General features: G+C 25.5%; 1 protein-coding gene across 5 annotated transcripts; it reads left to right on the top strand.

Moving 5' to 3' along the window:
* The first annotated feature begins 5009 nt into the window (after window positions 1-5009).
* LOC107162993 (transferrin-like) lies at window positions 5010-14094 on the top strand. 5 transcript variants are annotated; one of them, XM_089229354.1, is made up of 15 exons: window positions 5010-5260; window positions 5344-5455; window positions 6467-6597; window positions 8079-8221; window positions 9574-9718; window positions 9783-9940; window positions 10012-10136; window positions 10203-10411; window positions 10475-10604; window positions 10676-10830; window positions 11713-11853; window positions 11915-12037; window positions 12153-12274; window positions 13577-13753; window positions 13857-14094. In XM_089229354.1, the coding sequence occupies exons 1-15, from the start codon at window positions 5194-5196 to the stop codon at window positions 14046-14048; spliced, it is 2130 nt and encodes a 709-aa protein (XP_089085480.1). In that variant the 5' UTR covers window positions 5010-5193; the 3' UTR covers window positions 14049-14094. The 5 variants fall into 5 exon arrangements, with proteins under 5 accessions (XP_089085480.1, XP_015365685.2, XP_089085483.1 ...); XM_015510199.2 differs by having other exon boundaries at window positions 10203-10604; XM_089229356.1 differs by lacking the exon at window positions 5010-5260 and adding an exon at window positions 6009-6108 and having other exon boundaries at window positions 10203-10604.
* The last annotated feature ends 776 nt before the right edge of the window (window positions 14095-14870 follow it).

The following is a 14870-nucleotide window of genomic DNA, read 5'->3' as shown; positions in this document are numbered from 1 at the left end:
ATATAATATGATTGGTAAACGTGCCTATTATTTTCCGTAAAAACAGTTTTCCATTATTTTTATGTATTTCATTTGGTCTATTTCGCCAAATCTATATCTTGTCCATAAGTTTATGCGATGTTCGACTGATTCTATTAACTCCTTACTCCTTATTTTCGTGTGCGCAAACCAGTTGTACATTTAATATAAATGTGTGCGCAAACGAGTTCCGATTTTTCAGGTAAAAATTGTAGAATGTGCGCAAACAAGTTGCAGCCAAAATTATAACGGCTAGATCAAGGTGGACCTTTCCTGGAAGTTGGGTATCAGTTGATGCTAAAGTAATCCAGCAGCAGACAGAATCTAAGTGTGCTGCATCACATACGCTTGCCATTCATCGTAGTTTGCGTTACTACTCGGTCAAGGTTCTCGTTCTTCTTCAACCCCACGTACATCATTCGCTATTTAGAACTAGCCGAAGAAATACGAATAGGTAGCCAGTTATTAATGAGAGAGGAGAGTTGGTTTGTAACATTCGTATGTGTAGCAGAAAATTGTTACTAAGAACCCAGATAGTCGCACATCTTTAATTAGTGATATTGGCCGAAGCTAGCACCTAGAACAAGGTTGTGGTTGACCATACACCAAGCTACAAAAACAAAATCATTATTTGACTTATATAATAGCATATTTATATATTATTCTTAAATTATAAGCCGAATTGTCAACTACCTAGGTACCAAAAAATATTTACTACAACTCTTCAGACACTATAAATAATTCCAATTGTCAAGTTATATGAGTCAATGGCATAGCCAAGAGCTGCTAGTGAGCTGCAGATACCCCCCTACCATCACCCGAAGTTTAAAAAAAATCTCATACACAATCAACTAATAACTATGGTTTAATCATCAAAAAAAGTTGTAGAACTATCTAAAATAACTAGTAATAATGTGTTATTCGTCGTCTCGTAATTGACAGTATTCTCATAAATCATATTTCTTTAAAATTAAAGTATACCATTTAACACTGATAAGTACTTATATTGCATAAGCATTACGCCGTAGGTAAAATAAAAATGTGGGATATGTACGTAGGTACCATGTTCAAAGACAGATTATTGGAAATCACCAGCTGTTTTCATTTCAGACAATCAAAAACTTTACAAGCACCTAAAAAATTCTAACTTAATCTAAATCTAGCAAAACAATACCATCATAAAATATTTCTTTCAGTATTATTTAAACTTTATAAATTATATTACTATATAACTCAATTGGCAAAATAAATTATGAATATTATGATGTTCTATCATATTTATTTTCTTTTAATTTATACTGCTGCATTAAGTTATCCATGAATTAAATTTTTTTCTTTATTTACTGAATATACGTAATATCTATAATCTATCTAATTGATATACATATACAGCCATACAGAACGATTGAACAAAAATGCTTACTCCCATTTATTCCTTCAAGAATGAAATAATTTATTAGTCCCCCCCCCCATACACACACACCATCTACTGAAATTTCAAAAATTTCAAAAAATTAAAAAATTATTTCAATAGTCTATGAAAGTTAATGCAAATACAAATTTGTCTAGCCGTAGGTACAGAAAACGAAAGCTAAAATAAAACTTTGACATCAGTATGTTTAACTTATGGGAGACCTTTATTGATAAATCAACTCTGTTTAAAGACATTATCAAACCCTTTCCACCACAAAGAAAATCCTGGCTACACCACTGATATGAGTATATGACTCCAACTGACGATTGTACAAACCTGTATTGTTTTCGTATAAAAACAACGTACATAAAAATTGTTTGATTAATGAGAAATACCTAATAACTAATACCCAAATATAGTCTTATCGTCGAAAATAGTTTTATAGCTGTTTAAAATAGTTAGTAATAAGTTTTAATCTTCGTTAATTCGTACGGTACTCGACGGTATTCCCATAAATCACACTTCTTTATCATGAGCATCCTGCTAAAAATGAACGGCATTACGATAACATAATAATAATATATCAATTATCTATATATTATAGGAAACATGTTACCCAGAGGCTCACTATTGTTAAATATTTGTTGTGACTTAAGGTCACCCTAGCCCACATCTTAATCCGGATTTGCAGTCGCACAACACATATTATACATAAATCCACAATTTTTTCAAGAAATATTTAATTTAATAATTTATTAAATACATTTTAATTTTTTTTATTATTTATAAGTGTATAACTTTTAACTTATCAGTTACAACTGAAATAAGTTTATTTATAAGTACTATAAAACACTTAAAAATTTGGGCTTGTTATTTTAAGATTTAAGGATATTTTTGCGAAATTCAATGTATTTGTTATTTACTGAGTATATTCTTAGAGAAAATCGACATAAATAATAGTAGATAAATAATTTATCGTTATGAAGATAATTTATTTATTCTATATTATAATTTAATAGCACAATGATGCATTTTAAAATAATAAAATATTTAAAAATTGACAAGATAAATATTTGAGTTACTTACATTTTAAATGAATGCCTCCCTCTTGATTTTCAGTCTGAATCCGATTCCAGTATTATTAATCACTACTAAGTTGTACTGACTAATATAGATACTTATTATAAAATTTAAAAAATAAGGTAACATCGATGAAAAAAACTATTTCAAATTTCAAAATTATGTAGGTACCTATACATAAAACAATTAGTATGTTTAATTTTATTTGAAATGGAATAAATTTATCAACCAACCTTGACATCTATCAACGATTTAAATGTTTTTGTTATCTTCTTGATATAAATAATAATAAAGTTGATCTCCCTGAAATGTTGCAAAAGCAATTTAATTACCAGTAAAATACTGATATTTGTAACTAAACATACCAAAGTACTATATAAATATAATGTAATTTCATTTATAAATATTATTGCATTCAGATTTGTTCCAATAAAATAATTGTAATAACTACTACAATAATTGGATAATAATAATATTATGATATTATTACTTACATTTTTCTTAATACAATCTCATAAAAATTATATAATTATTGAAAACTATTGAAATAGATATTTTTCAAATTAAACTGTTCATTTTTAATTTAAAAAAAATGCATTTTAATTAAAATAGGTTTAATTTTGTAGTTCTTAATGTAGTGTATGTATTTATAATAACATAAAAGCATATAATTATTCGAATTCTTAATTTCATAAACTGGTTTTAATATAATATTGCTTAATAGTTAATAATATTTCAGAAGTAAGAATTTTCATTTTACTAAACTATAATAACTTAATTTGCTTTAAAGCAAATGTCATAACTTATTAATTATCAGTTTTATATTGTAATATTTTATTGTTATACCCCTCTAGATCCCTCTAGATTTTAAATTAATTGTATATTTTACTTGAAAAAAAACACTTATGAGTTATGACAATAGTCTTTCTTTGATAGCATAACTATTATTAAGTTGTACCTACCTATTACATATTGTAATATGTTATAGCAGCCAAGTTATTTTATTTAAATTATTATTTAAATATCGAATACTCAATTATATTGAAAGACTAAACTATATTATAAAATAATGTGACTGGAGACAAAAACTATACATTTTCATTTTTATATACGTAAGCTAATCTATTACTTTAAATAAATTATTATTAGGTACACCTCAAAAAATTCTATCACCATGTCATTTAGAAGCGATTAAATATATAATAAAAATAATTGTATCTATAATACCTAACACTTTTGGTGTCCTCACTGCTTACATAATATTTTAGGTACCTACCATAATTATTATAATTTGTTTGATATTTATACATATATTAGGTCGTACACACATTTGATATATGTACAAGGTCATATCAACAATACACAATACACATGAGGCATGAAATAATATAAAATTAGTTTCACTAATAACATAAAATATAATTTAATAGAACATAATATTATTTTATTTCAAATGTGGCAAGTTTGGTGGTAATTAGTTTTAAGAATGATTAGAGAAAAACTCGTTTAAAATCTATTTTAAGAATAATTTCCGGATCTCTTATAGGTTGTAATATTTGAAGAAAGTATCATGTTTTCTATGTAGGAACAAAAATAAAAATTCAAAAAATAGTAAAATATGCTCATATATTAAAATTCACGGTTTGAAAAAAATAATATTACCAACACTAAAGAATAAAAAGTGAAAATATATTGTTTTTTTATTTCATTTAATTAACATTATAATTTGTTCAGTATACTCCTAAGGTTAATGTGACATACTATTCAATACAATATTAAGTTTAAAAAAAATGTAAGTGCGTGTAACCAAATTTTATAGAACTGTGTATCAATAATTATATAAAATTCAAGTCAAAACTTTTATATAGCATCACTGCATCAGTGAGGTAAGACAAGTTTCACACGTAATTTGTACCAATAGTTGTGGCATAATACTGGTATTTAACACTCCTCAAACAACTTATATATAGTTTAGATTTTTAAATAGGTAGTTTAAATTTTGTGCTTATTGCCTGTAATCCAAAAATCATTAACAGAGCACATTATAGTATATTTTTTAAATACTATAGAATTGTTGAGAAATTTGTTTGACTAATTTATTCATTACAAAAAGTTTTCATAATCTTGAACCCTATTTAATTTTTAAATATTTTATTACGAGAATATTTATTTTTATTTTTAAAACTATTTTCTATAATATATATTAATCATTAATTTCTATACATACAATTTCAAGAATGCACATAATGTTACAGTGATCAACAGTTTAATATAAATACGTATGTATAAATCGTGTTGGATAGTCCATTATACGCTATCCTATACTATATAGACAGCAGCTGATATTGTTTACCAAGGCAAACGAGAAACCAAATTATTCAACCAACTTTATACTGTTCATGCGCAATGTTAAACTAAACATATGGGTATTATAAATATACTAGTTATACGCCCGGCATTTATCTAATCTTAATATTTTTTTTAGTAGCACATTAACCGTAAACACAGAAACATCGTTTTAAAATTGATGCATAATATAATAATATATATACTATAATATCATTGATAAATATAAAAATTCGTATACCTAGCTTATGAATTATTATTAAAATGTGATTAAAAGCAGTGAAACTCATTTTTAATTATTTATTAGGTTTTTCATATTTTTTTCAAATCAAACAATGAATATTTTTTTAAGTTTACTTTGGATATTTGTTTTTCCAATTTTTACTAAAGCTGATTTGAAATGTATGTTTTATAAATTTAAAAATACTAGTTCTTTGTTATTATAAATAACATAATATAACTTTTCAAAATGCATATTATTCTAGACAAAGTTTGTGTGGTTACGAGTAACGGAGGAAATGACAAAACCCGAGATTATTGTCCTCCTTTAAGTATAGAAAAATCTAGTCAAGTCGAATGTGTATTCGCAACTGATAAGTAAGTGACACATTTAAAATTATTTAGCATCATAAAAATAATGTATTATATAAAATAATTTTTAATAAATTATATTATAATAGAAACGAAAAACTACAATTGCTTTTTAATCAACCGTTAGTAGATAAACATAATGGTTATCAATTTTATAGGGAATTTTTATTTTTTTATAAGGATTAAAGGATTAGACAAGTTTAGTCAATTAACTTGTTCAAGAGAAACTATATACCATTTAATTTTGCACAATTGCATCAGTATTTACTATTTGATGTTGAATTTATGAAAGGAATTAAATAATATTTAAGTATAGTTTATTAAATAGCTGAATTTTTAAAAAGAAGAAAAAGAACAGATATTTACACATAGGTAATATACTTCCTAGCATAGTTAATAATGGGTGTAAAATAAAACAATATCAGCCTAATAAATCAATTTAGTAACATATAATCTACGCAAGGCTAATTTATTTTCAGTAGCCTAAGACAACAATATTTGCATATTTTTCTTTCTATTGTACGTAAATTATTTTTATAATTATTAATTATTATGTCAGAGGTTGACAACAGCTATCAGATCTGAAATACATTAATATCATTTACGTTCCAATTTCTGAATACTTCTGATGAGGACGGAAACACGGGAAATACGACTAAGTAATTAATTGGACAAATATCTAGTATTAACTAATATCAATATAAATAATAGGTAGGTATACCTGCATGATTATAGTCCTAAGTAATTATAATTATACAAAATTATACAAAACGTTATCCGGATGAAATCTGTTTTATTAATTATTATTTTTTTAAGTGGTTCTTTTAAATAGTTTTTTTTTTTGGGGGGGGGGGCTTATAAATTATTTGAGAGGTCTGACTCTCCTTGGTATTTGTACCTCTATCAAAAACATTGGCAATTTTTAGCGTACCAACACATACCAAAATGAAAAATTTATCCCTGACCATAGTTGCAAAATATTATCAGTACGTATAATAATAAGATAATACTTTGTAGATTACATTGTATAAGAAAAATTCTTAATGGAGAAGCAGATTTTGGAGTGTTTCAAGTAGAAGAAATATCATATGCAACTCAGTGGAATGACTATTTAAGCATCACAAATGAAATTCGTTTATTTGAAAATGGTATATTATTTATATTTGTGCAATTACATTTTCATATTATTAAAATATATAACAAATAACCATATTATATATTTATATATTTGACAATTTTTTTTATTTAAACGATTCAATATTAAAAATGTATAAAGGTAAACATTCTTGTAAGGTACTTACATAGGTAAGTATTTAAAGTTAAATGCATGGAGTTATTAGAAAATATCTGATCAAATACTTTTTTTTAAATATTTTTTTCCATCTTTATAACCCAAATACAATCTATTATATGGTACTTACATGTATAATTAACAAATATATCAAAATTAATTTAAATAAAATGTATTTCATTTAAACTTTTAATAAAAAAAGAAAGGAATACAACATATATTACGTCATATTATCGATATTTTTAATTATTGTTACATTACTAAATAATTGATGGTAAAACATTTTCGTGATATTTAAGAATTTCTTAAAAAATTAAATTTAACACTTATTGAAAAAATTGTAACTAGGTATGTAATTTAGATTAATTATAGTGAGAAACCTTATATCAAACCAAAAAACAAGAACAATAATTTTAGCCTATAAATTGCACAAAAAACCTTAAAAAAATTAAAATTTTCTATTTTTTATGAAATGCTAATATTTCTATTAGCATAAATTTATATTAGGTTCTACAAAAAAAAAATACATATATTTATAAAAAAAGGCTAGGTAAAAGGAAAAAGCCTCGGTAACGTGGACATCATTGGCTTATAATATATAATATATATTGATATTGATATTATCAAAAATTGTTTTTGTGTAAAAGATCTCGTTTTTACGAATTTATTGATATGTAGTTGTTTACTTTTGAACAAAGTACCATCTAAATCTAATATGCTACCAAAAACTACACTCAAAAAGTTTAGTGCATATTTACTTTTTATGTCTTCATAAGAGTCAGTAATCACATATCGTTATAAAATCAATAAATTCGTGATCCATTGCTTCAATAAAAGCTTAAAAAGGAAATTAGAACTGTTTATATGATGTATTTTACTATTAAAATCTGAAGCAATTTAAGAAATAAAAAATTAATCACAAAGTTTACGTTCTTAAAATGTATTATATGTGGCTAATTGATGAAGCGCGGTCGTACGCTCATTCTGCGCAAACACACTGAGTGTACGTACCGACCACAGTTGCTAGCTTCCGGATGGGTGACCACACATACACAAATACGAGTACGTATAACAATCTACCAATTTAAAACCTACAAACAAATACACAAAAACAACCCCTACCGTACTACACCCACACCAAATGTTTTATGTTCCCGCAAGTTCCACCAAAAATAAAAATAAAATAAAAAAATATATCACATTTTAATACAAAATTTGTTGAACTATAATTATTAATAAGGTTCAACATATAACATAAAATATAAACCAGAACTACTTTTAATTATTAATAAAATTATATCGGTATTATAGTATAATATTTTTTTAAATTGTTTTCAGAAAAATTTGATTATAACATGGTGGTGCTAATTAATGAAGATGCTGGCATTAAGAACTTAAACGATTTAAAAGGTAAACGTTTATGTCATCCAGGATTTTATGAAGGAGAACCAGGAAATGGATGGTCCACCTTAATATCACAAGTAAGCTAAATTATAACGTATATAGACATATAATATATAGTTATATATTACATACCTAATTTAAAATATTATTTTATACATCCTTATTTTTAATTTTTTTAAATTATTTATTTATTTCGTATTATATTATAAAACATTAAATATAGGAATACGTAACTTATATAATATTGTAAATAGATATTTTTTTTCATTATCATTATTATTATTTTAAAGCCACTATAGTGTACAACTATGATAATAACTTAACAGCAATTACAAAACAATACGAATTTATATTAACAATAGATTAATTCTTAATATTCTTATATACTATATTATAATTACAAAGCCTCTAATATAAATATAATTATCATTTTTATAGATGTTTTTTATTTGGTGTTTAAAATCAGCAAAGATTAACAGGAATATTAAGAGATTTAAGAGTGTTAAATAGAATTTGTCATTTAAGCCGCAGGCAGGATAGTTAAATAAAATATAAGGGAGGTCACAGATACACTAGTTCATTTAGATGAAGTGTACAAAACGGCGAGTCGTTTAGTCTAAGTTTGAAAGAATGACTAGGTAATAAGAAATGTCCTATACGTAAACAATTAAATTGAACAAGTGTGATCTTTGTAAGTCGAGGTTGTTAAACAAAGTTTTTTAATGATATCGAGTATTTTAAATCTACATCTTAAAGCTAATTCAGCCGGTAAATTATACCTATAGAAAGACCATGGATTACATATGTAGCATTTTAAAAATGGGATAATGCCAGATTGAGGTAGATGTTTAGAACTTTAAAAGAAAGACAAATTAGATGAGAGGTGGATTTAGACAAATTATCAGCTACTCCGTTGCCACGTATTCCAATGTAGCATGGAATCCAAAGAAAGTGAATGGTGTAGTTTGATTGATTGAGATTGAAAACTTGAGATTTAATTCGAAGAACAAGAGGAAAGAAAGGTATAGAGAGTATATAGATAATTAAAACTACATATTTCAAAATTAAAGTATATTTAAAAAAAGGTATATCATACTAGTTTTAAATTTATAAATTTTTCCGATTTCTTAAATCTATTTATCACTAATTATGTGTAACAATTATCACCTTAAACTTAAACCAGTTTTTATTAATCACAATTCATAACTTAATAAATACATGAAGTTTTATTATAAATATTATATAAATAACAAAACTAGTATTATTAATTACATAAAGATTTAAGGAAATATAATTTTATAAGAATAAGCTTTTTACTTATTTTTAGTGTGAAGAGCTTAATAACCGTATTTAATTAATAATTACTTATGTACTACATGTATATTTTGTGATGTAATATAACATATTAACACAATATTATTCATTCAAGTATTTTGAGCGAGTTATTGTTCCACAAACATGCGATCCGCAATTAAGCCTAATAGAAAATCAATTAAAATCGCTTTCTGAATTTTTTGATGAATCTTGCAAACCCGGTCAATGGGATCCAAATCCTGACACGGATAATATACTAAGTAAGTAACTATAAACTTAATTATTCCAAAGGTGATGTATTTAATTTTAAATGTACTTGTACAGAAGACAAATATCCAAATTTGTGTGCGAATTGTAAGAACCCGTCAAAATGTAACGACAATGATCAATTTTGGGGAAGACAGGGTGCATTACAATGTTTAAGTGATTGTTTTGGGGATGTTAGTTGGGCAAGACTATCTGACGTTAGAGTACACTTTAAAGTATATAAAATATATTATTAGTGCTTTATATGTAGTTTAACACTACATGCATACATTTATTTATGTTTAAGGGTGACAGTACAAACGCTTGTAGTAAAATAAGTTTTTTATGTCCTAATGGTACTTTACAACCAATGGAAACTCCTAATCCATGCATTTGGATATCTCGACCTTGGCCAGCCGTAATTGCAAGAAAGTAAATATGAATGTTTTAAATGAATAAATAATACATTTATAAAAATAATTATAAAATGATTTCTAGTTCAATATCATTAAATATACAAAGAATGATAAACTACGTTAATACTGCTAAGGAATTAAAAAACGCAACTTCATGGCAGTGGGCCTTAAATAGTTTACTTCTATACTATTCTGAACCTATTTCATCTGATATCATTAGAAGTCCAAAAGAATATATTTTTTCAGCTCCTGGATATATGAAAGCTGAAGAAAAAGGACAATTGTGCAAAGGTCGTACATTTTCTATGTGTATTGAAACAATTACAGCCTTAAAAAAATGCCAAGCACTTTCAGATATATCAATAAGTTATGGTATACAACCAAAATTAAATTGTATAATTACTCCAAATTGTGGGAACAAATTAAAAGCTGGAGAAGTAGATATGATGATTTTAGATGCTGATAAAATTGCTTCTTTTAGAAGGTACAACAAAATGTTATTTTAACTAAAACTAAAAATTAAAATTAAAATAAATTACCTAATTTAATTTTTAGAAACTATGGTGTTTCAAAACCAATACTTTTTGCAACTTCACTTTATCACCATTTATATAGAAAAATGAGTGCAGTTATGTTGAGAACAAATATTGCAAAAGATCTTGAACAGCTGAGAAATAAAAAAGCCTGTTTTCCTTTGTATGATGGTTATGGTAAAACAAAAATCATAATATAATAAAATTGTCCAAACCATATGTAGTATTCAGAGAATACATTTTTCTTGTTGTTTTTTAGATTTCTTAGTTCCATTACTCCTGCATTTTATGTATGTTTCTAATTATACATCTAACAGCTCATCTATAAATACGTAAATATTTGGGTGCCCACTATAAAATCAATTGTTGAGTTTAAAATGAAAACTCTCGCAGCTGTTTGTAGTTCTATTTAAAGTAGTTGAAAATTGAGCCCATATACTTGGTGGAAAACTTGCTTCTGGGGAAATATAATTATCAAATACATAGTCCATAAACTCTTCAATTCTTTCATCAGCTGTTGGTTGAATGGCCAAAATGCATCCGCGTGGTCTCGGTAGACAAGAGCGAGTTGTGTGTGACGGTCGAACTCTTTTCGGTTATAAACTCTTTACTTGTGCAATCTATTGATAATTAATATACCACAATAGGGAATCAACTTGTACGTCCCTCTTAATGACCCAGGAATCATCTAGTACATACCTAATAATGACCCGGGAATCAACTAATACCTACATAAAATAAGTCTCGGGAAACAACTCACCTACACCAATCGCCAATCACCATTCAATAACAATTAAATGCTCGATCGTGATAAAAAAAAAAAAACTATTTATTCAAAATTTTAAATTTACACAATAATGTTTTTAAAAAAATATTCTGCTTCTGGTTATACAGATAAAATTACTCTATATCATGATAAAAATAGTAATGATTAATTATTTTTTGAAATCTCGCAAAGATACAATTAATACTTCAAACTATAGAATTTTTTTTATTAAATCACAACAATCCGTCAAAACATTTTTTAATTATTATTTAATTTTTTATTGTAATTTTTAGTTTGGAATTCTTTATTAATCACGCTCAAATTAGAAAATATTGAATTATTTCCGAATAATAAAACAATACAAAACTTCTTCAATGACAGTTGTGCTATTTTAAGTTCTAATCAAAACTTAATAAAAGAATGCGATTTTGATGGTAAAGTATAGTTCAAATAAAATAACCTACTAAACAAGTAAAAAATAAATTTCGTCTTCAGATATATTACCCGAAGATAGTAATAAAAACGGGATGTGGATTGAAACCCAAACACTTAGATGTATCATTGAAGGAGGAGGAGATGTAGCATTTATCAATACCCTTCACATTAATCAATATTTAGGTAAGTAAAAAATATTTGAATGTTTTAATTTGATAAGATAATAAATTGTATTGTAATAATATTTGATGAGAGATATCTATACTTATAGTATAATATTATACTTACTTATTTTTAGATATTTTAAGATCACCACTAAACTTACCTAACAACTTTAACGTGCATAATTTTTCAACTATTTGTAATCAAAAAATCCATACCTCAGTTGATTGTCCATTATCATGGTCTTACTTTGGACATGTGAGTTTATATAAATTGAATTTATACGTATATATTCTCATTAAGTTAACAAAGTATAAGATATTGTCTATTAAAAATGAAGTAAAAGAAAATATGTAAAATAGCTTTATAAGCTTACAAGACATTTTTAATATCTTGTATAAGTACCCCAGAGGCAGTCATGTAAAGTAGATACTCGAATAAAATAATTCAATTAATTTTTAAGTAATCATTACGTATTTTAAATACTTTTCAAAAAAGTAGCTGGACAAAGTACTTTAATTACTTTCTCTAAATATCTATATTTAAAATCATATACTTATTTTAAACACTCATATTCTATTTAGTAAATATATTTCCTATTTTAATTTTTGTTACATAAAATAAAAATGTTAGAATTTAATTATAATAATAATAAGCTATGAATTACACTCAACCGAAAATTCAAATATTTTGACAAAAAAATAAGAAAAGTATTTTATAGTAAAATCAATAATAATGCAATGTAAAATGCTCAATAGAATATTATAAGGAAAGTAAAATCTAGATTGAAACAGTTGATTTATATAAGGTAAAAAAAAATATTTATAAAAGTTGAAAGTATTGAAAATACTGTACAGTAGTATAATGTACTTGCATACTCTTGAAAGGTGTATTTTACAAGACTGACCGTAAGTGGAGGCAAAACGAGCACATCCTTTCTCGAGTCTTAACAAAGACGTGTATCTATACCTATTTGGTTTGCAATAAATTGAACAACAGTGAAGACTTAAGTTTTCATTTGACGTTTAATTAGTATAGAATTCTGATGTATTTTACAAAGAACCTAGTTTCATTATACCTTACTTTTAGGTATTTTATTTAAAAAACATTTAATACTTTACATTATTTTTTTATTTTTCATGATAGGTACCTAACTTTTATATAAAATTGTATTATATTAATTTTAAAAAAAGTATAGTTTATACTTGTATTCAGAGCCCCACAAGAGGGGGTCAGAAGGACTCATGGTGTACTGGGGCCCGGAGTTCATGTAAATAATTACTCCAGTGTCCGGATTTAGTTCTGTACAGGGACAAAAATATTATGCGGGGGGGGGGGATAATACAAGCATGTATTATTCTACCTATAATATACATTTAAAAATATATAGGACACAGCTATAATAAAAGTTTAATTATTCGAGCATCTATCATTATAGCTAGATTTAAAATTAAAATATCGAATTTTCACATTTGACTTGAATTTAATTTATAAATATAAAATAAATGTATAGGTGATATAGTCAAAATATATAAAGTAAACTATATTCTATGTTAATAGATATTAGCAAAACCAAATATATCCTCATTTTCAAAAAAAGAAATGACTTCATTATTAATGAACATGGATATGACTTTTGGACGAACATCCAAGTCAAATAATCGTGTTAATAATCTATTACCACCAGTTTTCTCTATGTATGGACCATTTGATGATTTTGCTGATCCAATGTTTCCGGTAAAATAAATAATCAAAATACATAACTAAAAACATTTTGCTGAATTTGTTATGTATATTATAATCATTTATTAATAGTAAAAAATATTTTTATAACGTACAGGTGGATACAGAACAGTTGGAAACCATTAAACAGTTAAAGGAACACCAAACGCCGATTGCGCCACAGTACGAATCAAACATTCATATTTTAAATGATCTGAAACCTACTGTAAGTTCTAGCGTCTCGATAATGCCATTTTCTTTACTAAAGTTACTTATATTTTATAAGTTATTATTAAAATATTGTGTGTAATATATAATACTCATTACCAAAAAATAAATATATATATATATATAAAGGTACCTTATTAATTTGAAATAAAATTGTGACACATGTATTTTAATTAATGTAATTACTAATTATACTTTTAAAACAAATTGTATACATTGGTAAATAGATACTGAAATAGATCAATTAAATAAATAAAAGGTATTGATAGTCTATGCCATTGTAAGAAAACATTTTTAATTTTCTATATAATATAACGGTACTGTTAAATATCAGAAGTAGGTTCTTATAACAATATAGGTAAGTACAATAAAATAAATAGCTATAGTTCCATATGCCTAAATTTTTTTTCAATTTGTTTTAACATGCAAATATGCAATGAAATTAAACATTTTTTATTTATATTTTTGGACTATAAAGTTTTAAAATTATTTTCTAACTATTACAATTTATGATTTATGATTATATTATAGAAATTAGAATTGATGTTCTTTAATTTGTTTTTTACTAGAGAAAACAAGAATATGTACAATCAGTAATATAGTACAGTTTATACAATTGTAGAATGGAGGAGGGGGGGGGGGTACAAGTATACTAGACTTAACAGCGTGAAAAAAAGGGGCCTGATAATCATATTTACTTCGTAATTCTAGGCTGTTTTTTTTTCTTCTTAAATGTTGAGATCTATGCCAATTACGATTAAGACGCTGTGGTGGGTTATCAGTAAATTTAAGGGAGGAGAGGTTTAATATCAATGTTATTCTATATTCTGTTACACGGAAATGCTTTTCAATATGTACTATTGAATTTAATATCAATTCTGTCAACCAAATTTTAGAACACTGA

The sequence above is a fragment of the Diuraphis noxia genome, unplaced genomic scaffold (assembly GCF_037042655.1).
Source record: "Diuraphis noxia isolate RWA-SAM2 unplaced genomic scaffold, SU_Dnox_SAM2 contig0005, whole genome shotgun sequence".
Taxonomy (NCBI): Eukaryota; Metazoa; Arthropoda; class Insecta; order Hemiptera; family Aphididae; genus Diuraphis; species Diuraphis noxia.
This window is presented reverse-complemented; position numbering and strand designations above follow the sequence as displayed.

Excerpts from the sequence above, each read along its gene's own strand:
- LOC107162993 (XM_015510199.2), top strand. The coding sequence starts at position 5,194 with ATGAATATTTTTTTAAGTTTACTTTGGATATTTGTTTTTCCAATTTTT. Across the intron at positions 11,854-11,914 it reads AAAAGAATGCGATTTTGATG|ATATATTACCCGAAGATAGT; the intron begins GTAAAGTATAGT and ends TTTCGTCTTCAG. Across the intron at positions 12,038-12,152 it reads TCACATTAATCAATATTTAG|ATATTTTAAGATCACCACTA; the intron begins GTAAGTAAAAAA and ends ACTTATTTTTAG.